Here is a 26,789-nt window from a genome sequence, read left to right on the forward strand (position 1 = left end):
ACTTACTAAACAAATAATTGAAGAACTAAATTATCACATGCACCTCGTTAGGCATAGCAATCAACAGAAGAGGGGCAGACATTCAAAAAGTTTCAGTCCAAGTATTCTCAAAGAGAACGGTAACTGCTAAAGGTAACTTTATAAGGGGTTTATGAATTTTTTTTATATAAGTTTCGGCTTTTTTGAGTGTTCTTGTAAATTAAAATAGATTTTAATTGACATTAGGTAGGGACCCGAACTGTGTAATGTTAATTTTAATTGAATCTGTAAAAAAAATAAACTTGCAGTTTACGTAAAAAAAACCTTTTTATTCAGCGAACACAATAATTATACTTCGTACATAAACCGCCGTGCAAAAGTAGCGACATTATAAACTAGTATACACAAAAGCATAGCAATTGTGGCTAAATAAATAATCGTTTTAGGAAAATTATTCTTGAAACTCATATCTGTTTATAATCATTCAAGTTTTGTGATCAATTACATATACTTATATGTATTCGTCCACTTTATTTTGTTGCTGTTATTCTTAAAATTGATAATAATTATCGGAGACCAATATGTCTTATAAATATGATTACATATTTTAATGTAATTTGAATGATAAATCTGGCAACTATCTAGAATACTTTTTTTCAGTTTCTAGTTTGATTCTTAATAATGGTTTTATTATTACCTTATAATCTAAGCTTCAAGACAATATCTTTCGCTTATATTTTGTGGAACTACTTTAAAAAAAATCGTTCTACCCTCACTCTATCATTCAGGAACTAGCGAGCATATCTCTTGTAACACCAGTATCGGTCTGTTAGGAGGATGTACAAGTTTCTTGCAGGTACCCATGTAATATCGATCTAAAACACCGGGCTAGGAAGCTGGATCCTCAGTTTCAGCCGTAGTTCTTGGAATTAATTACCTAAACTAACTTAAAGCTTTTAATAAAGCAAAAACTTATTTCTTCCAGGCGTGTAACTGAACTAAGTTACTCCATTTCGCTATCTTTCATAGGTCTCGACAGAAGGTACGTGTTTCTTCCGGCACTAGTTAAAGATTTCCCACGAGAGCCCCGAATCGACGGTGTCTTCGGCATAATAGTATATGATGACTTAGGGTCTTCCAACATATCTTTGATTTCCAATATATTGCTGGGTTGAGATGTCTGCATCAAGGTTTAAGGTGTGGCGATCGAGTTTGTATAGTGAGTGTGAAACTAATCTGATGGAGTCTGACTGTTCCTGCTAACATCTTATGAAGGCAGCGTGAATGTCTCACTACAAACATTTTAATTGTCCTCAACGAGAGTTGGCGTGCTAGTCGTCTAATGATGCATTTCTTCCAAAGAGATAGACAGATATTAAAGCTCCCAATTTACCACCATCGTGACAAAATTCTCTTGGTCTATTTCACATCAAGCACCCTTTAAATTCGTTCCCGATCTATTCAGGGAATGTACCTTCACGTAGGACCGTATCTTAAAACTTCCACCCTCATTCATTCTATAACTTCATCGTCATTCCAAAAAGTACTTTTAAAACAAAAACAGCTAATTTTTGGCTAATATCAATTAGTAAATGACAATCAGTGGGCGGCTATCAGGCGCAATGCCGTGGCCCTCGTGGGAACCAGGACGCTTCAAACATTACACATTGTATTGGTTGTTGATAACTGTGTCGTGTGTCGTTATTAGACGACCACACTTGTGATATGATATTGATAAACAGCTAATCAGTTTAACTTACTAGTGTGTGACAAGGTTCCAATAATTAATTTTCCTTCCTTAACTTTATATCTCTCTTAATGTAGTACATTAGGTTAGCTGTTAGCCCAGCGAACGACGTGAAATAAATATTCCACCTTCAATTTGAGCATGATTTATATTAGATGCAGCACCTTACATTTGTTATGTTAGTATATTACGGCTATTGTAAAATACTCATTGAATTTAAAAAGAGTGGCCGTTGAGTTTCTGGTAAGTCACGAAGCCGACTTTATCCGAACATTATTATGTTATAGATTCAAAATCGCATAGTTTGAGCCTATTTGATTGAAGTTCATTTGACTTCAACTTTGAGGTTTACTTTCGTAGATATCGGTCCGTTCCAGGATGTTCCAGAACCAACATTTGTTCCTACGTGCAGCCCCGTCGCTCGCTTTTTACTTTGTATGTCTCATGACGTGAGGCATGATATACTTTACCCAATACTTTATACTTTGTCGAATGATTAGTTCACAATATATAAAGTAATCTACCAGCTGCTATATCTTTGACCTGATAAGAATTGTCCTAAGTGTAGGAAATGTTAGAGCAATATATTAACGCTTCAAAAATAGAATCGGAAGTGAAATGCAATGAATATCTGTTGTTATAAATAATTTTCTTAATGATATGACAGACGGGGAATGGAGCGAACGCCCTCAGGTTACTGTTATTATTATTAAATTATTTTAAAATAATAAAGTTAATAACGATAACGATACTTTATAAATTGTAACTAAATAAAGGAAAAAAATCAAAAAGTGTGCTGGGACACATAGTAGAAGTGAAATTTCAAGGGACAACTTTTAAATACAAATATTTAAAATTTTCCTTCAATATTTCAAAACAATATATCTAAAAAAAAATTTTTTTCAAAAAAAAACATTCCACAAAAAATATATATCGAAGAATAAACAATGTTAAGCAGTGAGCTTAGCTCACTGAGCTATAGTTAACAGTGGCTATCACAATATATCACATTGGTCGCAGTGTAACAGGGCTAAACTGAACTGGATCAAAGCCACTTTACAAACCATAACCATATATCAAAGAACAAAAAATTAAAAAAAAAACCAATGTAATGTTGTTTAAAAATATTCAAATTGACTTTAGGAAGGGTCTTATTTTGTTACCTAGACGATTGTTCACTAGGCCGTATGTTCAACCACAGGACCGTGAATAGTACCAAGCAGAGCAGACGAGCGATTATTGTAGAACAGTTATCACCTGGGGGAGTTAAAGTGAGCTAATGAGAACACTGGTGACTAGTGGAACCAGGATGGCGGAGAACTATATACCCTCTAAAAAGAACCCTCGTATAAAGAATTAAGAGTTTCATTCGAGTATCATTAATTTAGTAGCTATTGAACTAAATACTAACTGTATGTACATCTGATCATTTTGTAAGTCTGGGGCAGTACTGACACCACATCTAAAAACAGTATATTTGCACCTAACTAAAAAACGAGATATATCATCGCAAGTGAATAGAGTGACGGTCACAGTGTGAAATATTAGGGGTCTTCTCGCGTATTATACTTAGGTTATTTTTGAGGCGTTATGACTCTCATCTTATTATAACCGCTATAGCAGGTGATGTCCTTCTAATCCCATAAAAATACCATCAAAATATGATATGATCATAACTACATAAAATACCACCAATAACTCAGAAACACAATATGTTTACTCCATGTACATGGCTAATATAACGGTAATAAGCTTTACACAGGCTTTTTGATGAAGCAAAAACCTTGACTAAGTAACTCTAGTTGATTACCAGTAATAAAACAAGGATCAATGGTTTACAAAACCGGTTCCAGCCGGCGCGGCGCCCGTGCTTAATTATTGATGGTCAGCGTAGCGTCAGCAAAAAAGGTGATTTTTTCCCTTATTAGCAATTAAGGGGATTGAAAATGACAAATGGGATTATCCATAACTTGTTTAATATTACAGCTTTTACAATGTAAGGTGGTCGTGTTTTTTTCTCGTTGAGAATATTTAAAAATAGAACTAGTATCGATAATGTAGGTAACAAGTTTTGATGTGTGTAAGCAAAATCGTTGACTAAGTAAAATAAGTTTGAAACAAGAAACAAGAAACATGATTATCTTAATAATGAATAATCTGCTATAGTCGATAAAGGAATCACACAGCTACTTTAAAATTAAAGGTATTAATATTAAAAAAATTCGTTCATAATATTATGAATACCAAATATTGTTCAAATTTTTGCTGCCAAATATAAGTAGAAATATTCTTAAGTAAATTTTAATCCTCTTACAATAAAAAACAACTGATTTTAATTAAAAATGACGGAGTCCGAACTTAATACACTGGCCTTCAAAAGTAAGTATCACACTTTAAAAATTGGGATAACGTTTTAAGTTCACAAGATATACTTTCGAAATAAAAAGGACTCCAAAGAGAATTTAATTTTGTACATAAAAACTTTATAGTCGGTAACCTTCTTTTAAGAATTGGCTGAAAAAAAACTTCAAAAACAAAACCATTCCTTTTTCAAAGTGGACGTTTCCGAATTACAATTTTACCATTCACTTTTTTCTTTCTGTTTTAAATTTTTTTCAAGATCGATGGGTCTTGTTTTAAAGATTTATGCTAAAAAGCACATAACATTTATTTATCATGCCTCTTTCAGTTGTAGAATGTGCTAGGATCATAGCTTTTCTGGAACTAGGCATCAGTATGCATCGCACTGCAAGAATGGTGGGTGTGACGGTACGAACGGTCCAAAAGGTAAAGCGAAGGTACGAAGAGACTGGACACCATCTGAGGAGACCTTGTAATGCTGCCATTATGGGGTCTGCACCCAGGTGTACCAGTGCCACTGTGTTAAGAAATCGCCACCAAAATGCAGTTGAAGTCCAGCAACAGCTACTTCAGACCCGGAGGGACTACATTAGTGACAGTACAGTGAGAAGAAGACTTGCTGAAGCAAATTTGAAACCCCGAAGACCAGCGAGTGGCCCAAAACTCGAGAGATAGCATCGAGTAGCGAGACTGCATCGAGTAGCGAGACTGCATCGAGTAGCGAGACTGCGATACGCCCGTAAACACATGCAGTGGGATGAATAAGAATGGTCAAGAATTTTGTTTGCAGATGAGTCTCGATTCTCCCTTTACACTTCTGATGGAAGGCGAAGTGTTTACAGGTGACCTGGTGAGCGATACCTTCAAGCCTGCATCTCAGAAAGAGTCCAATACGGTGGAGGCAGTATACATGTATGGGCTGGCATATCTTCAGAAGGTCGCACAGAGCTATTAGCCATAGAAAATGGCACCCTCACTGGGCAAAGACATGCTCAAGAGAATCTCAATGAGTATGCAGGGCCGTATTTAGCAAATATGGGTGATGGATCGATGCTGATGCATGATAATGCCCGGCCACACACGGCTCATATCGTACAAGAGTATATTCAGGAGGTCGGTATCAGCGTGATGGCTTGGCCATCAAGAAGTCCTGATCTCAACCCGATTGAACACGCCTGGGATGAGCTTGGGAGGCTAGTCAGAAATCGCAGACCACCACCTACTACCCTCAGGGCACTAAAGCAGGCCCTGGTAGAAGAATGGGAGAATATTCCCTAAAATCGGCTCCGAAACCTAGTGTTCAGTATGCCAAACCGGCTCGAAGCTGTAATCAGAGCTCGAGGAGGCAATACCATTTATTAAAAATTAAATAACATGTAATACATTTTAGTTGAATTTTTTTACACTAAACTAAAAGTGTCTATTTTCATTGTTTTATCTTTATTAAGTTAAAAATGTTCCTAATGTATAATTTTAGTTTCTAAGAATTAAAACCTATAAAATTTGCAACAAAACGTTTTTAATCTTAAATCTCTACCTTCTATAGTTGAGAAAAAAAATTAATTTGAAAAGTGTGATACTTACTTTTGCAGGCCAGTGTAAGAATAACATTTCATTGTAATCTTACTGTCACTTCAACCAATTAAGGGAATTATTTATAACATTATGTGAAAGATACTTTGTTTGCTAGATAAGTATAGCAGGATCCCAGGAAATGTTCATGTACATAACAAAATATGAGATTGCGGAACTCAAAACAATTGTTGAAAAATTTGTTATAGTTATCATTATTAAGTAAAGCTCCATTTGTTGGCCTCGGAGGTTGTATTTGCTGTAGGCAGGTGAAAAATTCTAATTGTAATGCACTTAAATAAATGAGAATTGCTGTTTCTTGCGCCAATTCTATTAAGTTCTGTTCGAATCGCAATATTGATGATAAATAATTGATATGCAAATCTTAGTTTGAATAAAATATTTCCACTTGCAATTTCCAATACTTGCAGTTTATTTGCAGTCTGTACTCTGGTCATTCTATAGATAGTTATCTGTCAAAATTCGGCGCGGCCGGAAAACGCGCCGTGGGAACGATTGACAATCTTGTTTCTCAATAAATCGAGACTGGCTTTATCTTAAGTATCTCATTTATTTTTATATAAATACTGGTGTCGATTATAACAGATTAACGGAATAATTCATAAACATATGGAACAATATCCGCACAAAACTAAATTTGTGTCATCATCACTTCAATCGGAAGACGTCCTCTGCTGGTCACATACCTCGCCAAAGATCTCCACGACGATCGATCCTGCGCTGCCCTCATCCAACGTATTCCGGTGATCTTGACCAGATCGTTGGTCTATCTTGTGGGGGCCATCGCCAGAGGATCTACGGCCAATGTCGATGTCCGTATATATGCCTCTGTATAGTTAGATGCAATGCTGTTGTGCAGCCAATATACCTATTTACTTTTCATTTTCTATCTTAAATAATCACAGTAGCGTTACATATGTTACATATGTATTATTACCCATGTCGTATCGTGTTCGAACTATTGCGCAACAACGGTCTCTGGTTGGTTTTGATTTAGCTGAGGGTTTTTAACGTCACGAGTTCAACATACTTTCAGAAAATGGCACATTTTTGCACTTGGACTTTTATTTACAATGAAACTAGGAAACATGATCATACAGCCAATTCGGTTATTGACAAATGATAGTTTAAAAATAACTAAATTTAAAACTGGTTAAAATAATCAAACTTTAAAAGAATTTTGAGAATTAAATGGTAAGTCGTACGTATATTTTATTTCGTATAAAATCCAGCCGATTTTATTCTATGTATGAAAACAATACAATAAGTATGTATTAAATCTTCTTCTTATTCTGAACTTTTTAAATTTTTAGTTAATATTGAAAATTAAGGTAAAAATTTGAAACAAAATGCAAAGTAAAGATCAAGCTCGTAAGAGACAGCCCCAAGTAAAAGAAAGATGCCTTTGAATCGAAGTATGATTTTACTATATTCAATGGTGTGACAGTATCCCCACGTTCGCTGTGCTTCGATACTTATTTTATTTCTTTCTTTTCTTCATAGTAAGACACACTTACCTCCACCAGTACCACCAGTACCAGACACATTTTAACTTAACTACTATTAATAGCATAAAGATGGAACACCTTGTGAATCACATACTAAATGAATGCAATACTCAGAAACTGTGGGAAATGAACTCCTGAAAGAATTCATTTAAACCTCGTTCACAGAAAGCTATGAAAGAAAAATAAATCAACATAACCGACTATAAACATTAAGATGAGACCATAAGTATCTTTGATCCATATCGAAAATCATAGATATATTGGAGCAAATTGACCCACAATAATGGAGGCGTGGACACGTCATACCATGTGGGATAATATTCTAATTAAGTAACTGGGTTGCTTATGTTATTCTAAACTGGAGCAACCCAGTTACTTAATGCTATGATGCCTCCTCAAAACGCATACAATAAAAAAACATTCTAAACGTTCCATCCAGAGCGAACGGAAATCTGTAACAGATACCAAGGCATAGGATCCACAAATGAGCCAAAATTAAAATACCAAACAAATTAATGTTAAGGTCATACAAAAGGCGGTATAAATAATTACAGCGTTCGCACTGATTGCCTATTTAATACTTTACATTCAGATTTTTAATTGGTATAATTTTTATCGCATCAGTTTGGGAGTTACGAAAGAGCGTTTGAGATGAAATTAGTTAAATCGAGTTTAATGTTACGTTACCCTATTAATTATATGGTCATTCCGCATCCGTCATATGAATATTAAATTGGGCCTATTTATGTAAGTTAATGTTAGTTTGTGTGCACAATTTGTCATTATCAAAGATTCATGTGTAGTGAGTGTGTCATAAATTTTTAAAATATAGTGTTAAATTCCTTCGTTTTGTTTGTTCTGGGCTGCACCTTGGATCTTTATTTTCTCTCTTTCGATCTAACTGATTTTAAGTATGATTTAAACATATTGTTTTGGAGTTGGCTGAGAGTGGTTTCGCGGAAACGTTACGTTTTTTAAGTGCCTTTTACCTTTAAGTACCTATCTTATTATTATTTTTTTTTATGGAGTAGGAGGACAAACGAGCGTACGGGTCACCTGGTGTTAAGTGATCACCGCCGCCCACACTCTCCTGCAACACCAGAGGAGAACACAGGAGCGTTGCCGGCCTTTAAGGAAGGTGTTCGTGCTTTTCTTGAAGGTACCCATGTCGTATCGTCCCGGAAACACCGCACAAGGAAGCTCATTCCACAGCTTCGTAGTGCGAGGAAGAAAGCCCCTTGAAAACTGCCCTGTGGAGGACCGCCACACATCCAGATGGTGGGGATGATATCGTAACTTGTGGCGTGTCGTGCGAAGGTGAAATTCGGCGGCAGGAATCAGGTTGAACAGCTCTTCAGAACACTCCCCGTGATAAATGCGGTAGAAGACACACAATGAAGCGACGTCTCTATGCAACGCCAAGTGATCAAGCCGTTCACAGAGCGCTAGGTCCCCGACAATTCGAGCTGCTCTGCGTTGCATGCGGTCAAATGGATCGAGCTGATACTGGAGTGCGCCAGACCAGACATGACAGTAATACTCCATGTGAGGCCGGACCTGTGCTTTGTAGAGCGCTAGAATGTGGGCCGGCTTGAAGTATTGCCGTGCTTTATTTATGACGCCCAGTTTCTTCGAAGCCAATTTGGCTTTGCCCTCCAGATGGCCACGGAATTGGCAATCGCTCGAGATTTCGAGACCCAGTATTCCGATACTAGGCGAGGCTTTAAGGGAAGTGTTCTCAAAGAGCGGTGATACGGCAAATGGGATTTTTTTTAGTGGTAAACGCGCAAACTCGAGTCTTCTGGGGGTTAAATTGGACAAGGTTCAACTTATCCTATTCCGCGACCTTCTCGAGAGAGGACTCGATAGAAGACACAAGTTTCTCCCGGCACTGCTCGACGTTTTCCCGAGAGAGATCTGCATGGCCCGTGTATACGGCATCACCAGTGCTGTCGTCTGCATAGCAATGCATGTTGGCGGTGTCCAACATGTCATTGATATGCAAAAGAAACAGCGTGGGAGAAAGCACACAGCCTTGGGGCACTCCAGGGCTCACGGGCTTGGGATTCGAGCAATAACCGTCGAAAACGACCTGTATGCTGCGCCCAGTGAGGAAGCTGGAGGTCCACTTGCATAAGCTCTCGGGAAGCCCAAATTATGGAAGTTTTGCGAGGAGCACCTTGTACCATACACGATCAAAGGCCTTCGCTATATCCAGACCAACTGCCAGGCATTCTTCCTTGCTTTCAATAGCCGCCGCCCATCTATGTCGTAGATCAACTGGTGACCCTCAAGGTATACCAAGAGCTGGCGGTTAATTATGCTCTCCATGGTTTTGGAGAGTAGGGAGGTAATAGCAATAGGCCTGTAGTTTGCCGGATTCGAACTGTCTCCTTTTTTTGGGATCGGATGGACAAGGGCTGACTTCCATGAATCAGGGACTACGCCTTTTGAATAAGAGTGCCGGAATAAACGCGTTAGCACCGGCGTCAACTCAGGGTACACGTTCTAAGCACGATTGGAGAAATGCCATCCAGCCCGCTCGACTTCCTGACGTCCAACAAAAACAGAGCTCGCCTAACAGCCTTCTGTTGGAACTGTACTTCAGGCATGGAGCTCTGACACCGCGGGATGGTCGGCGGAGTTTTTCCGTTGTCGTCAAGAGTCGAGTTGGAGGCAAAAAGAGTGCACAGGAGATCGGCTTTCTCTTTTGCCGCATGGGCCAGGGTGTCATTCCTCATGTGCAACGGCGGCATGGACGGCTAGTTGCAGTTACCAAGAGCAGCTTTCGACAACGACCAGAACTTGCGTGTTCCGGTCGGAGCTGGAAAGCTGCTCGCCAATTTTGACAACGTGCTTCGATTTCGCACGGGCGATTTGCCGCTTAAAAAATCTGGAGGCACGGTTATATTTCCTCTTCAGAACTTTGCAGTTCGGATCCTTTGAGCCCATCGCCGCAACCTAAGTTCGATACGCCTGTTTTTTGCAGTCAGATGCTGCTTTAACTGAGGCATCGAACCAGGGCTGTGATCTGCCACCGATCGGTACTACAGAGCTTGGTATAAAAATATCCATGCCCTGCAGTATCACATCGGCTACTGCAACGGCGCAGGCACTAGGATCATCCGAAGGGAAACAAACCCTGCCCCAAGAGTAGGATGCAAAAAAGGAACGCATCTTATCCCAATCTGCTGACTTGTAGTGCCAAACGCGGCGGGTCGCTGGTGATCTGCGACGTTGGCGTCGGATAGGCACTACACTCCTGACCAGGCAATGGTCGGACGTTCCGAGAGGGGCGTCGACAGAGACCTGGTAACCATCGGGATGTGTAGTCAGCAGAAGATGTAATAAGGACGGGAGCCGCGTTGGCGACTCAACCAATTGGGACAGACCATACGCCAATGCAAAATTATGCACAGATCGCCCTGCGTAGTCTGTAGTACGTGATCCAAGCCATTCGGCATTGTGCCCGTTGAAATCACCCAAGACTACGATTTCAGCGGAGGGGATCTGAGCAAGCACGTCATCAAATGCCGCTTGAACGCAGCCCATGAGGTGATCCGTTTCTGCGTTACCACTATGGGACCTGTAGACACACGCATAGATGCGGACGCGGTCCTCTAAATCTACGCGGAGCCAGAGAGTAGACAGGTCCCTACCCTCAAAATTGCCGAGACGGCGACAGCAGATATCCTCCCTAACGTACACACATACCCCGACATGAGGCATGAAATTATGCTCAATTTTGTACCCGGGGTACGTTAAATATGACGTATCGCTAGGTCGAGATATCTGCGTCTCCGTAAGGAAACACAAGGCCGGCTGCGCCGTCTCATGGTGGTGGTGGACGGCGTTTAAGTTGGAGTGAATTCCCCGGATGTTACAAAAGTCCACGTTAAGCGTGGAGCGGGGTGCCGTGGTGTTGCTGTGCTGTTTGTCTATAGAATAGTCTAGAATACGAGGGGCAACCTGAGCGCGAATGCTCGGGGAGGGATTCTCCGGCTCTTCAAGATCCGGTACCTGCCTGGGGTAGTTTCTCTTTCAGTACTGCTCTCATATTTTGTTGGGGGGGGGGGGGGGGGGGAAGGACGGGGGGGGGGGGGAATGGCCTCCGGTCCTCGACACTAACCTATGCGAAACATAGCGGCACTAGGCCGCTACTTCACGCCGGTATTCTGTGCGAGTGTGGTAAGTAACCCGGACGAGTCTGGCCCGATTGTGCTGACGTCATAAGACGGCAGCGTGACTCTCCCACTTTCAAAAAGCCCGTCGTCGCCTCTTACGACACCCTTGGACCTGGGGCTACCCTATTCTTTTTACGCCCCGGGCAAAAAGCACAGGGCAAAATTATAACTACGGCACGTATTAAAATCAATTAGTGGTATGGTAATCAATTAGTTCTAGAAGCTATTACTTATACTCATAGGGCCTTACAAATAAATTTGGTATAAAGTTATAACTAAGCATAAACAAAGAATATGCAAAATGTTTACAATATCGTTGACAACACTGTCAATACAATGATAATCCTGAAGTTTTCCGAATGACAAGCAGCCTTGCAAATAAACGCGGGAAACGATATACGTTCGAATTCACCAATCGTAAGCAAAATGTCTATTTGTAAAAATTTTGCATTTTCTTGGTTTATGATTAGTTATAACTTTATGCCAATTTTATTTGTAAAGTCGATAAATTTAACATTAGCTACAAACATAAACTTGTAATGCTTAGTACTCGGTGAAGATATGTGTTTTGTTGGGCGATTTATATATGCTTTTAAACAGGATCCCAAAAAATCTATTGTTAAAATTTATGATACTACAGGAAAGTTGATCTTCTAAATGTGTACCACACCTTTACCATCCCTTTTAATAAATAAATTTCAATTAAATACTTTTTAATAAAATAAAGAAGTCCGCTGAGTAGTTTCCAGCGCCTTTTCTTATTTGGTCTGAGGCTGTTCTTTCCAAAAGTGGACATCTTCTAATAAGTGATTTGAAGATCATATTCTGAATAAAAGTATTTTAATTTAAATATAGGTTTGTTTGTTCAGGGTATTCTTACCATTAGATGGGCTAATGTTCGCCTAATGACTTCTTAACTTAAGAAAAACAACTATCGTAAAGATTATGAACCCACACTAAGCAAACCATAAATCTCTATTGCCACAAACTCTCAAAACGAATCCGACTTATTGAAATAGTAGATGTTAGATAAACAATGATTGAGAGTGAGGGTATTCGTTAAATTGTCTGTGTAATGCGGTAGGCGGCCCGGAGTGGTGGACATGCAAATGGCAACGCTATACTTGGCCACGAACCGACTCCGACCGTGGGAAAACTATCGCCCGTAGCGAGCCAACTACAGGCACGGACTAGAGACAGATACAAATAGAATAAGATGTTTGTAGTAGCAATAATAATACGAAGACTTTGATACATAGAACGTTTACAATACTTTGGATTTATTTAAATGATTCTGTTACTAACTTGGTTGTATTGGTTGGGCTGTTTGCTAAAGGCTTAGGCAAAGTGTTATCCATTTCTTCCCACATTTTTCTGTTTAGCACTTTTCTGGTCGTGACTGGTTTTTACTTCCATTAATTTATGTCGTCTTTACACCTAAACTGTGATACCAGACTGCTAGATTATACAACTAAGTTTTTTATTATAGTGAAAAAAAAAACATGAATACCTGTTTTTGCATGATTTTTCAATTTCTTCGAAAGTTTTTGTGTTCTTGTCATAGAGGTTGATTTGCTTTTATATTTTGTGATCAACACGATCTAAGACAGACTCTTAACTTTTCTAACATCTTCTCTCCTTCTGCACAAAAATGAAGCTTTCTAAGTCCTTGATAGGATACCCCCGAGAAATTAACTGAAGCAGGATCATGACCACGTCTCACTTTTCTGAGAGCTAGCTACTATGGAGCTATGAGCATACAATGTGCTTTCACCCGTTTCGCGGCGATTTATCGAGCCTCTCTCTGTAACGGTAAGGATTCATTTAGGATAAAATGTTTTGAATGTATGTATTGACATTGCTCTTTGATGACACACAAAGAGTGAGGAATCCCGCTAGGGAGGGAATCTTAGGTTCTCGCGATATATTTTTGTTTCTGTGATGTATCTACTTATAGGTGTACATAGTATAGCATAATGTATAGATTTGTAGATCACACTTTGAGGCTAGTTACAGAACGTAGTGATTATATTCTCTTTGTTAGTCACAATTAGACCTCGTTACGGAGTGACGTGTGTTATTTACTACTACCCGATCTCTCGGTTTCCTTATAGGATATTGGTGAATACTGATTTTAACACCATTAACAGCTATTTAAGTGATAACAGCACGTGGCAGCCCGGATGTTGTTGATTTTTTTTATGGCAAAGGAGGACAAACGAGCGTACAGGTCACCCGGTGTTAAGAACCTTGCAACACCAACACAGGAGCGTTGCCGGCCCTCAAGGAAGTTGTACGTACTTTTTTTGAAGATCATCATATCGTTCTCAAAACACCGCACAAAGAAGCTCATTCCACAACTTTCTGGTATGTGGAAGAAAGTTCCTTGAAAACCGCAACTGTGAAAAAAACACCACACATCCTTATGGTGAGGATGATATAATTAATTTATAGGAGGTGATTTGTGGCTTCTCGTGCGAAGGTGGAATTCGGCGGCAAGAATCAGGTTACCTAACAAAATAGACGGTCAGTTATAATCTAGAAGCTAGAAGACCATAATAATATTTATTTTGAGTACTCTGAAAGCACTTTAGCTAGTTCAAATCTGTTTTATTAGTGCCCGTACACTCGAAGTCTAACATTAACGAAACCAACATAAAATTGTATAACAAGTTCAGCAGTTTTAAACAATCTCTTAGGTATTATTATCTATTACCATATTCATTTACCGATCATTTCTTTTTCACAAGAGATTTCCACGTATATAATCACTCACACGTTATAGTTCACGATATATCTGGAACCATTAGAGCTAAAGACTTGAAATTTCGTAGGAATATTCTTTTTACCGAGTAGAGGTCAGCTAAGAAGAGCCGGATTTTACGAAATTCCACCCGCACGAGGTTTTTTTTTATAATGAACAGAACAACGTCTATAGGGTCAACTAGTAAGCTTATAAATTAGAAGTTCTTTTGCACCTATGTGTGCCAGATAACTATATTAAATAGAGCAAGCATAGATAAACATCCATCACTTGGAAATAAACATTTTTATTTTTAGGTCTTTTGTTACTTTTTTGTAAGCATTTTTAATAACTATAATATCCATTCCTATATGTGATAACTTTTAATTGTCCTTGTGTAATTATTTATGTAACTTAATTTTTTAATAGCTGTAAGTTTTCCAAAAATTGTTAAATAAAATAAAATATTTATCATACATAATATTTCATCTGTTGTACTTGTAAGGGATATAAACACTGCATAAAGAAGTAGTATCTTCTCACCCCCTGGTGGAGACGGAAAAAGAGATTCAGGGCTGAACACTATGCTATGGCGCTTCTTCTTCAAAACCTATGAGAGAGTATTTTTATATTACAGTAGCCTTGCTATCATTATTTTTAATTAACATTATACATACATTTGTTATTTTCCAGTATCAAACTGCACTCTCCCCGTCACCCGGACGTGCCTCCAGTCCGTCCCTGGTGTCTCGCACGGCCGCGTGCCGCACAGCTCGCGCCGCAAAGCGACGCGGTCGGACACTCCACGCTCGAACCTTGTTTATTTCTTTTTTATCGAATACTGGGAGCGTGGCGCGTCCTTTAGATTTTAATGAGCTTTACGTGAGGCTATTATGTAGTGTGGAATTATTTTATTATCGTTTCGTATCGAATATTTATTATTTTGTGCGTTTCTAGAATGTGCGTTGTTTCTAGAAGGACTAGAAGCAATAAATACACCAATATCGCCTAAATTTTGCAATCTACTACCGTTTTCCCGAACCGATATGACTTAGCGACCTTCAAGATTAGAGCTTTTCATTATGTTATGTACATCAATTTATACGGAGTTATTTTGTATATGTTTGATATTTTCTGTGTTCCCCAGATTATTTTAGAATAATTAGATCTGTTTGGACTGCTGATAGCTCATGTAGAACAACTTTCAAAAACTTGTCACTAACTAAAATATTATCGTTACTATTTGGCTGTGGAACATCCTCTACAGTGCAGTTTTTCAAGTTACTTTGCTCCTCATACAACTAAAGTATGGAATGATATTTGTCCCAGATTCATATGCCGGGGTTATTTAAAAGACCGCGTAAACCTAGAAAAAAATCAGCAACGCTCTTTTGATTCCCCTGATGTTAACGGGCAAGTGAAGACGGCGGTGATTACATACGATCAGAAGACCATGACACTCGTTGGTCCTCCTATTGAATACATTTACCTGAGTGACCGAGTGAACATAAAGCCTGGAACAAGTTTAGGACTATTTTATAGCAATAGCTTTAACGTAGTAGAATATTGAATAAATAGTTTTTTTTTTAAACAATACTTAAAGTGTTTTGCTCCGTATCTTTTCTCTCTCAGTGTTAGTGCTTTATTGTACAAAAATAATTCCAAAATAATAATACTGTATAATATATAATCATAATAATTTAGGTTTCTTATGAAGGTATTTCACAAAATGTATCACTTAAAACGTGTGCAGCTAATGAACAAGTAAAAGACTTTGTAAACTGTTCAATTGTTTTCATTTCAATGTCTCAATATAATCACAGTATTTATATTTGTACGAAATAACTAATATAAGCCAACTAGTACAAAATATATTTACAATACTGTGATCTTATTAAATTTAACTATCATTACGGCGAAGTGTAGAAAGAATACCACCAGCATTACCGCGTTGGATCTGTTGACTGAAATAGACGCCAGCGCTTCGGTTTCCAGTAGCCCTATTGAGTAGATAGTTCTTTGTAGATTCTCCGTGCCTTTGGACCCCACGGGCCTACTACCTGGACACCAAACGGCACAAGGATGTATGGCTTACCGCGACCGACATAGTTACGACGTTTGCTGTCTTCGGCAGTAGAAGCAGTACAATATTAATAATTATAGTCACTCTACATGAGGTGAACACATCACCCACCATCCGATGACCCTCACGACGAACACCTCTCACTTCACGTAAGTGTACACTTGACATATGAAACAGATTTTAATTGCATCGTGCTTTCATGTAACGTGTTATGTTTGAAAACAGTCGTGACCAAACGCCGAGCACCGAGCGCCGACTACTACCAACATTATACTTTATTTTTTAAACATAATAGTTACCTTTCAAATAGTCACTTATATTCCATAAGCAAATTACATTCTATTGATAATTTATGCATAGGTAAAGGGCTCTTAGAAGCCAAGCGCGCTATATTACACCCGATATAACAATATATTATTTAAGAATGGCTTTTTTTTACAACTCAAGTAATGCCCAGAATAATTTACATAAATCCATGCATGCATCGCAAGGTAGTAATGAACTCTTTTAAGATATTGTTTCAATTTAGTTATTAGGTCATTAAAAAAACAATCAATAAGTCTCATAATAATTTAATTTTTTGATGTGAAAACTTCTTTTTTTTCTTCTAAAAAATCTTTTGGGCTCGCGTCACCGCATATGCTCAAGCTGGTTGGTGCACGTGATGAATAAATAATTAAAAAAATAAATATAAATTTATATAGTTAGACTTAGAAGTTGTAGTTATAACATAGGTATAATGTTTACCTACTACGAGTACTTCAACACATAAATTAATATATCACAAATATTACTATTGTTTATTATTATTCCTTTTAATACTGAAATGTTTCTTTATTTACACAATACATTGTAGCCTGAAAATCGTAATTAAGGACACTTTGAAGTTATAGGCTATGTTAAGGAATTCCTTTAGGAGATGTATTCCAGAATATATTACGTGATAGAAGCCTTTTTAAAGAGTCTATTTTACCCCGACATTTAGGAACCTATAAATCTATTATGAAGAAGGCGTTCCTACACCATTATGACACTAGGTAACGACACATTGCATATTATAGTACTACTTAAAAACCGCTCAAGTTTGACTCGAATTTGCACACGCAATTATCAGGATTCGTACTAGATTGTGGGTACCAGAACGTCGCTTATTTCTGCCATGAAGCAGTAGTAATTCTTGTATTATTGTGTTTCGGTCTGAAGGGCGCCGTAGCTAGTGAAATTACTGGGCAAATGCGACTTAATGTCTTATGTCTAAAGGTGACGACCGCAATTATTGTAATTCCGCTCAGAATTTGTTGGGTTTTTTAAGAATCCTGAGTGGCAATGCATTGTAATGGGCAGGGCTTATCAATTACCATCAGCTGAACGTCCTGCTAGTCTCGTCCCTTATTGTCATAAAAGAAACGTGCGTACTTTATTAATATATTTTTTAATCTCTTTCTCGTTCGCCATCTTGGTTTCATTATTTACTTTGTTACACTGGCATTGGGGAAAAAATAAATCTCTACTGTGTTAAAACTTTCAGCTGTAGTAATATTGTAATTCGTAAGATGCAGCCTTCAGACAAATAAACAGAAATGGAGCATTAGTAGGTAATGAGTTGTCGATGGTTTCTCTTCGGGTACGAAACTCTTACATTTTCAGTTAAAATTTAAAATGTTTTAATTACTGGTGGGCTTCAGGTGTATTGTGCTCCCAATCACAAATCATAAAGTAATAACTTAATGAACCAACACGAGCTGCAGTGACCGTTATCATCAATTTAAATTTATTTCCGTCGTGAAGTGAGTGAGAGGAAGTGGCTCCGTGGTTCGTAGACCTGACAGTTTGTAACGTTATAGGATACCCAATACATATATATACCCATTTTTTAATGAATTACACGTACGAAATCTTTATTTACTTATATGTTATTAATTAAAACTTTAATATTAATTCCGTTTTGTTAGTTTACATGCAGGATGCGGTCAGAGAGGCTCTTGTTACACTATTCGGACAGTCAACAACTACTGAGGATGCCTCATTAGTTGTTGAGAGTGAGAGACGTTTTTATAGAATTTTATTCCTAGCATTTTAATTATGGAGTTATTATCATAGAGATATTATTACTTACGTATAGAGACGATATACAAAGCCTTCCTCCGTTTTGATAATAATTAACCAGAGTTCACTACAATAATGTAAGTTATTTGTCGAAGAACCAAGCAGTGTCAATACACAGCTTCTGGATAATTTATACGTCTAGATAGAGTGACAGTGACAAATTGTGGCTAACTGGTAGCCTCTATTTTCAGCAACGCACGCAGACTAAAAGTAAATGAGTGAAGTATAGCGAGTGTTTGACGTAGCTGTCACGCACACTAAAGTAATAAACCTGGCTTACTGTCATGCGTTGCTAACAGCGAGAGGCTCTATCTTGACGAGTACATAAACATATGTCTTAGTAATAGCAGTACCGCCGTTGACCTTTCGCATCCAGAATCCTAAAAATAACACGTTAAGCATGATGAATGTCTGAATTATACATAATATCATAATAATGACTTAAGCCTTTATTCAGATACATTTATATTATTTTACATAAATTAATGTTAGATCGTCAACTGCATCTTTCACCAACTTCTTTCCATTCACCTGTTTCTCTACATTTCGTCCACCATTAATTTTGTCAATTCACCATTGACGACCATTTAAATATATTACGTGTTACAAAATAGTAGTAAATATAGTGTAATAAATGTAGTGATCGTGTCAAACACCAATTCAAGTTAATATTCGTGGTGATACCATTGATCACTCAGATCTCACGCCCGCTATTTTAAGTTAAGCGGCCGTATATTTTCACTTGGGTCCCAAGTTCCCACGGTCGAAGTAGCTCACGCAACCTCCAATTAGATTTGGACCAATTAGCTCCGTCTCCAGACTGCGCCTAACTTTGTTATGCTTATTTTCTACTTTTTTTAATAAGTTAATACCTCCGCTGTTAACTTGTTACGCTTTCATACAATTTTTAAATAATTCTTACTCGGGTGAAATACGCTCGAAGCTAATTTCCTATTTTTCTTTGCATTAATACATCTACCTTTAATATAAGGCAAGTTAAGGTAATGTACTGTAACAATGACTTCTTAACCGCATATAAGAACTCTTTGTTATAAGGTTGGCTGTAAAGATAAAGAATAATATTTCATTTTAAATTTCAATATTCACGCGAATAAGAAAATAAACAGAATAGAAATGAGAAGTTAAAACGGTGAGCCTTCTGCCTAATATTTAATATTCATAAAAATGTTTAATAGAAAGTGACAGAATAAGAATAAAAAAGTACCAGAGAATATTAGATTGTTTTATTCTGCAACGACACCGCGTGTGAGGAGGACTCACGCGTTAAAATGGTGGACCCGCCCCGGGTTATATACATGCCTATTTTAGGAAGAAGAGATATTGAAAGGTTATGTGAAGTCCAGGAATAGAATCGCGATTCTAAACAAATTATGACAAGAGGAAAAGATCGCAGTGTCCGACCCGTCATTTCTATGTGGATCGGAGTTATACTTTTTTGGAATCATAGAAGACCACATTAAGGCCTTCAAAGATTTAGAATCTTTATTTTTAAATGAATTTCCAACAAAACTTTATTTGGAAGAGAAATTCTATAATGCAAAACAGATGGAAGGTGAAGATATTTTACAATATTTTTATAGGTTACAAGAGTTAGCCACAACAGCGAAAATTACAGAAGATTCAAAATTTATAGTTAAATTTTTAAAATTGGTAATCAACTTTAAGTGTAAATTCTTCAATTAGAGGCCATTTATGGTGAAGATGAAGTATGCCCAATAAATTAAGTAATCTATCAGCTCAAATTTCGAAGACAAAAAGTTATATTATATATATATATATATCGCATCGTCTCCGCTGAGGGACGTTAGATGGTCTACGCTACCTACATTTCAAGACAGCATACAGGTGCACATATGCTAAAGAATATAATAAATAATAAACAGTCTACGCAAGATATGCGACGGACGTATCTATATTATGATATATATTACATTACAATATGTCATTTCTTCCCCAATTTTCCATCAATTTATGAAATATGAGGCAGTGATTGATATACCGAGAAATAAAATTAATATTAAAGGAGTTTATATAGACTTCTATTCATTAGATAAAATTGAGGAAATATTTGGGAAAAGTAAGGAGAACAGAAAGGAATGTGAAATGCATAAAGAAAATGATCAATTTAGTAGTAATTTTAATGAGTAGGAAAGCAAATGCCAGATATTTTAAATGGTGACGAAAGAATAAATGTGGAGGTATCTAAAAATGAAGTATGTGTAGTAACTATAGGTAATCAACATAAAAATAGATATTGTAGAGATGTAAAGAATCGGATTCAAATGAGATGTGTACATGGAAAGTTTTGTCGGAAGAATGAAATGTTGCATAAAAATATTTTAAATAGAGAAATAATAAAAGAAAATTTAGGTCGACAACAAGAAGACAAGAAGAAAATTAGATAACCCTCAAATTCATGATCTAGATATTGTAAATAAATGTAGAAAATATAGATTTTATTTCCCTAAAGTAAGAAAGAGAGGTGATATACGTCAGGTAGTAAATAAAAATATTTATATTATTTAAAATCGGAATGAATAGTTGAATGTTACATTTATAAAAATACTGCATAATTTTACCACGGACAACATCAGAACAGTAAACTTATAACGAATTTATTTATTAATATTTATTTTCTTTTCGTCGAGGGAAAAATGAACAATTGACAGTCTTGAGCTGCATTGAGATGTCATACGGTCTTGAAGCGAGAGGTTCAATCGAGGAATTTAACTATAAAAAAATCCGCGCTCATGTCACCTAATGTTCGAATAAGTAAACTTTATTTATTACGTAGAAGAATACGATATGCAGAGGGAGTGAATAGGTCTTTGGGGCGAATATAATATTGAGTCTTAATAAAAAGAGTTAACATAATATGATTCTAAGTCTGTTTATTTATTAAAGGAAATTGATTGATATTAATTATAATTGCTAAATAAAATAAGTAAATGCAAATATTTTTTCAATAAAGATTGCTGTTCCACTAATTATATATAATTCACTGAATTATTAATATTATACAATAGAAAAATTCACTGAAAATAATGAAAATATACGAATAAAAACCAACAACTATACAAATATTCTTTGTTATATATATAATTTTTTTTAGAGAAAAGAGCGTACGGGTCACCTGATGTCAAGTGATCACCGCCGCCTACATTTTTATTCAACACCAGAGGAATCACAGGAGCGTTTCCGGCCTTAAGCACAGTAGAAAGGTAGGTGTACTTTAATTATTGTTTTTTACTTATTAAATATGATATTTTTACAACTTTCTTGTGCGAATGCTTTTTAAGTTACTTTTTGTTCCTTCCAATTTTTTTTTATAGAATAGAAAGAGAACCAGTAAAAAAATACGAATATTTTAATTAAAAGTAAAATATTATAGGCAGTATTTCCACGTTGGATAGCTAGGTTCTTCAATTTGCTGAAATAGCTGCCTGCGCTTGGGTTTCCAGTAGCTCTATTGAGATGCGTAGATAGTACTTTGTACATTCTCCGCACCTCTGGACCCCACGGGCTATGTGCCTTAACACCAATGAAGATATGGATAATAGTCATAATAATAATTAATTCAGGAAAAGATAGAGACGTAATGACATGAGGCTTTCATTTAAAGAACCATCCTTCATTTTCAACCATAAATATAACATTAAACTAACAGTATTACTTTAAGTTCCATTAAATTAATAAATTCGTACTATAAGGAAATGTTATGTTAAATATGGAAATAAATAGTCTTTTTTACAGTAATCTTAATTGCGAATTGTATCTATTATATTATACTACAGAGAAGGAAACAGATACTTACGTGATAATACAATCTTATGTGTAAATAAAAAAATTGTACAAATACTTGGCGATTAATAAAGTGGCTCTATATTTTTTGTTATAATGTAACAGTGTAAGTTCCATCGATTCATTTATCTCGATTAAATTTACGTGTTACGATTAAACATCGGTAGGCATGTTTACGAGTACGTCGCACTTGTGACATGAAGAGGTGAGTTGTGTTGTTGTGGTTCTGGATTGTGAATAGATCTACTTATAATAGAAAACTAATTTTGAAATCTAACTATCAGTGATATTTTAAATTTGTTTGACTTCGGAATAACTATTTTGAGTAAATTTTTGCGCTTTGACTTTTGATGATCGCTACGGATGAAATGGAATGTTTAGACTTTCACCAAACACCAATGATTGGTTTTTGGTGGTCAAATCTAATATAGCTCTGTGTTTAAAAAATACAGATGAGCTAAAACAGGTGGATTTGTGTACCTTAATGTTTTGACAAATCAGGTGCGTACGAAGAAGTACCACTAGAAGATCTAAGACTCCAAAAATTACAATAATCGTAACTAGAATTAGATTAATTAATTAGATTGTATAAAAACACGCAATTTTCAATGCAGCAATGAACGTAAACGTTTTGCAATTTAATTACAGACAGTATAAAATTCTGCCACAGATCGCACCCTCACTGTAAGTCGTGAAGGACTCAATTGATCATCATATTCGACTACGACAATTAGGTACTTGACCATAACTATGTTATGGTAGGTGACTGAAACATCCGAAAAAGTTTCGGCCAAGTATTGTTAATTTGCTCCTAAGAATTGGAGAGTTCCGTTACTTTGTCATGGATTCCGTAATCAGAACCTAACCAAACTATCTTTGAAGTATATACTTTCCAATAAAAAAAGAATCATCGAAATTGGTTGTCGCGATATTGAGTTATTCGTAAATTTATCATCCACTTTGCTATAGGTATGTATAGCAAATTTAAGACTTTTATTGTTTTCTCATGCATGCCAATCTGAGATCTGGAACAATTATAATGGGACCATACGGAAGCACCAGCTTTCAAATAGAAAAATAATTATCAAAATCGGTTTACCCAGTCAAAAATTTGAGGTAACAAACATAAAAAAAAACATACCGACGAATTTCGAACCTCCTCCTTTTTTGAAGTCGGTTAAAAACCAATTTAAAAGTATATACTATAGCTGTAGGTACCTAATAAATAAATACACCTTAAATAAAACCAAATAGTTTAGAATGATGGTGAGTCGAAAATATTCAAACCTTTTCATGTTTTAACATGAACATAGAAATAAAAATTATTTATCGAACCTTTACGGAATTCAAATATACTCGTATTCCGTAAACGTGCTGCAGAGCAAACAGTGGCATGTCAATCCTTAAATATTTCCTGAAACTTTTATTATTTGTTGAATAGCTTGATTCTGATAATCTATGCACTATTTAAACCTACAATTAGATCAGATAATATACTGTTATGATTATATTAACTTATCTTTAACCCAACATCAAAATTGAAATGGTTTGAAAAACAAAACAATAGCATTTAATGGATCGTATATTTATTTATTTACTTTGTACATTTCTATATAACAAACCTAATCTAACTCCTATATTATAATACTATGAATCACAGTAAGAACCCAACAATACGGTACTTCTGAAGATGCTAACACAATACCGCTTTGGAAGACGCTAAGGCATTAAATACTTCAGTTAACAAACAAACTTACTTTATTTAAATAAAAAAAAAAACAAACTTCAACAAGCGAGCATGCATTTGTAACACACATAGTTCTAGGAACGTTAACGGTAAAACAACAAAGTTTATAACTATCACACATTGGGGACAATCCTGGATGGAGTGAGAGATCATCAGAGTGGCGCGGGGCAGTGGTGGGTCACCAGGGCCGCCACATCGACTGGGTGGGGTCAGGCTCGGAGGCGGGGCTGTTCGGCGGCGAAGGCGGGGCGTACACGCGCTTCGTGCCGATTGTTTCCACGTCGATTGTCTCTTCCAACGGCCTCTTCAAGCTCCTGTCTGTCAGCACCGTCCGCGGACACTGTTGCGGCGGCTGACCTGCTTGCAGTGGAGGTGCCACAGCTTGGACCGGAGTGGGCCTCGCCACGACGTTGGGAGCTATCGGCTGGGGCTGAACAACCGGCGGCGCTTCCAATCTTCGAATGCAGTTACTGAGATGCTGAAGCAACCTCGCCCCCGCCTGAGGATCCACAGGACCCTGCCGCTGCATCGCGTTCGCAGCCACTGTGGCATTTGTTATGAACTGAGATACTTCAGTAGCACACTGAGCAAATCCAGCACGAAAGCGTTCCGCGTACGACACTTCAGGTTTGAGCACTAGCTGCCCCCGTCGCTTCAAGCTGTGTAGATGTCGCACGGTCAGTTCCAAGATGTCAGCTTTTTCCAGCTTGGAGACGTTTTCGCCTTCCGCCTGGAGTGCGGTCACCATGAGGTCTTTCAGCTCGTCGAGGCAGCGGTTGATGCGAGCGCGCCGTTTTCGCTCCAGCATTGGTTTCATGACTTTTCTGTACTGGTAGGTCCGGGAGACGGGTTCCTCTTCAGGGTGTTGTAAGGTCGGAGGGTGGAAGGCCCCGTGAGAGGGGGACATGTTGCGGGCTGGTAGAATCATTGGTGTTGCTCTCGCGGCGGTGGTTGAGCGAATGGCGCGCGCGCCGGTCGTCGCAGCGCTTTTATGCGCCCTGCAGCGATTGTGGCAAAACGCCCGTGATAATGATAGGGGTGGCACTGGGAATCTTTTATTTTTATTGTAAGGACTGTAAGATAATAAACTAAATATTTTCATATTTATGTGTACACATTTAGAGTTTTTTTTTTATTAGTTCTTATTTTTTTAATGGAAGCCGATTGGAAGTTTTTAATTAAAATATTAATTTTTTTACTAAAATTCCGGAGGGCATTTTTTATTAAATTTAGTACTGTTCATGAATAAATATTGTAGGTATCATTTATGTTAAAAAAATTAAACACATACAAATACAATATTTATCTATGAAGTTATCTAAATATTTTTAATCTTAAAATGTGTATTTGAATTGACATAAGCTAAAAAACATTTGGGTAATTTTTTAAGTGCGAAGTTTACAAGAAATTAATCTTAGGAGTTATATTTTAATAGCCAAGTATAAACCTAACATCAAACCACGTTAACAACTAACGTAATAACGTAAAGTATTCAATACAATTTTAGGATAATTAAAATAATAATAATTAAAAAGAAACCAGCTGTTTACCTTCAACGACTTCCAAGTTCCAAGGGTGACATGTGACATCACCTGGCAACTCACAGACGTATTCCCACGCGTACCCTCCAGAAAGCTGCGCAGACGTACGAGGGTCGCGCGTCTTTCAATACGCGCCACCTCGCCGCCTCGCCACCGTTGTCCGCGCGTCGCAGGGCGATACATTAAATCACTGTCACGCTCGTGTACTTAAAGGGGAAATTATAAAGATAAGTCACTATTTTTGTAACGATTTTTTTCATTACTTACAAATAATTTTTCTTTCTATGAATTAAGTATGCTTTAAATATATAAAAATATTGTAAGGATACGGTGGTTTAGGTACAATCTAAATTATACAGTATTTTCTCTAGTTCATCTTGCTAAGTAATCGTTGAATTCTCTAGAACACCACAGGCGCTGATAGAATTAGTTTTTTAATGATGATCAATGACCAAAAATTTTTGAATAATATTATTTTCAATCATTGAAACGTTTTTGCGTACTTATAGCTGAACGTTAATATTTCATTTCGTAAACTTAGCATTATCTATTTATTCTAACATTCATTGATTCCCCAACGACGTGACGAGAAAAAATTATTTTAATATTATGAAATAAATGGTATTTCAATTTATTTATATTTTGATTAAATGTATGAGCGATTCAATATATCCTAAGTGACAGCCCTAGAGATTCGGGCGCTACGGTCTCGGTGACATGTAGCCTTATCGCCTTCGCCAGCTCAGACAGACTGAGGCAGATACAAATTAAGTAAGTAGTACTTTTAAGTTAGAAAAATATTATAGAAAACTATTCGGTTTTTCATGTATAAATTTTCAAACATTATAACGGCTAAAGTAAAATATAATATACATTACCAAATTATAAGTAGCATGTGGTTACTGTATATTAAAATGTATTGGCCTAGGTTGGTCGAATAATAACTAAAAATATAAATTATATGTTTATAACTAATGTAAACATTAATTGAAGTGTACAAATATGTACACCTTTACAGAAACATTATAACTAGAAATATCCCGTTAATTACTAAAGAACACCACTCAATTAGTTAGTTAAAACAATAACAATTATTACATCCGTGAAGGTGTGAGTTCTCATCACCGCTAGTCAATTCTAAACCGAGCCATTGTGCGGTCGAAAATCCGTGACGCTACTTACTCTACTTCTGTCTCACAAGACCTATATCCGAAACGTCATATCACGCAAAATAGTCCGTATTGACACGTACAAAACACTATTGTTACCAACAAACGGCACTTACGACCAGTTAATAACGGAGTTGTTTTGCATCGCGGAAGTAAACAGCCGTAAGTGGCGGGACAGTTGATAGTTCATAAGACGTTTATCTTCT

General features: G+C 37.0%; 1 protein-coding gene across 1 annotated transcript; it reads right to left on the reverse strand.

The window, feature by feature from the left end:
- Window positions 1-23,695: 23,695 nt before the first annotated feature.
- LOC126977523 (enhancer of split mbeta protein-like) lies at window positions 23,696-24,826 on the reverse strand. The gene has a single exon (XM_050826380.1). It carries the CDS (start codon window positions 24,799-24,801, stop codon window positions 24,052-24,054), a length of 750 nt encoding a protein of 249 aa, XP_050682337.1. The 5' UTR covers window positions 24,802-24,826; the 3' UTR covers window positions 23,696-24,051.
- Window positions 24,827-26,789: the final 1,963 nt, after the last annotated feature.

Source organism: Leptidea sinapis, chromosome 45 (assembly GCF_905404315.1).
Source record: "Leptidea sinapis chromosome 45, ilLepSina1.1, whole genome shotgun sequence".
Taxonomy (NCBI): domain Eukaryota; kingdom Metazoa; phylum Arthropoda; class Insecta; order Lepidoptera; family Pieridae; genus Leptidea; species Leptidea sinapis.

What these genes read in the sequence shown, in the direction of transcription:
- LOC126977523 (XM_050826380.1), bottom strand. Translation starts at nt 24,801, where the DNA reads ATGATTCTACCAGCCCGCAACATGTCCCCCTCTCACGGGGCCTTCCAC.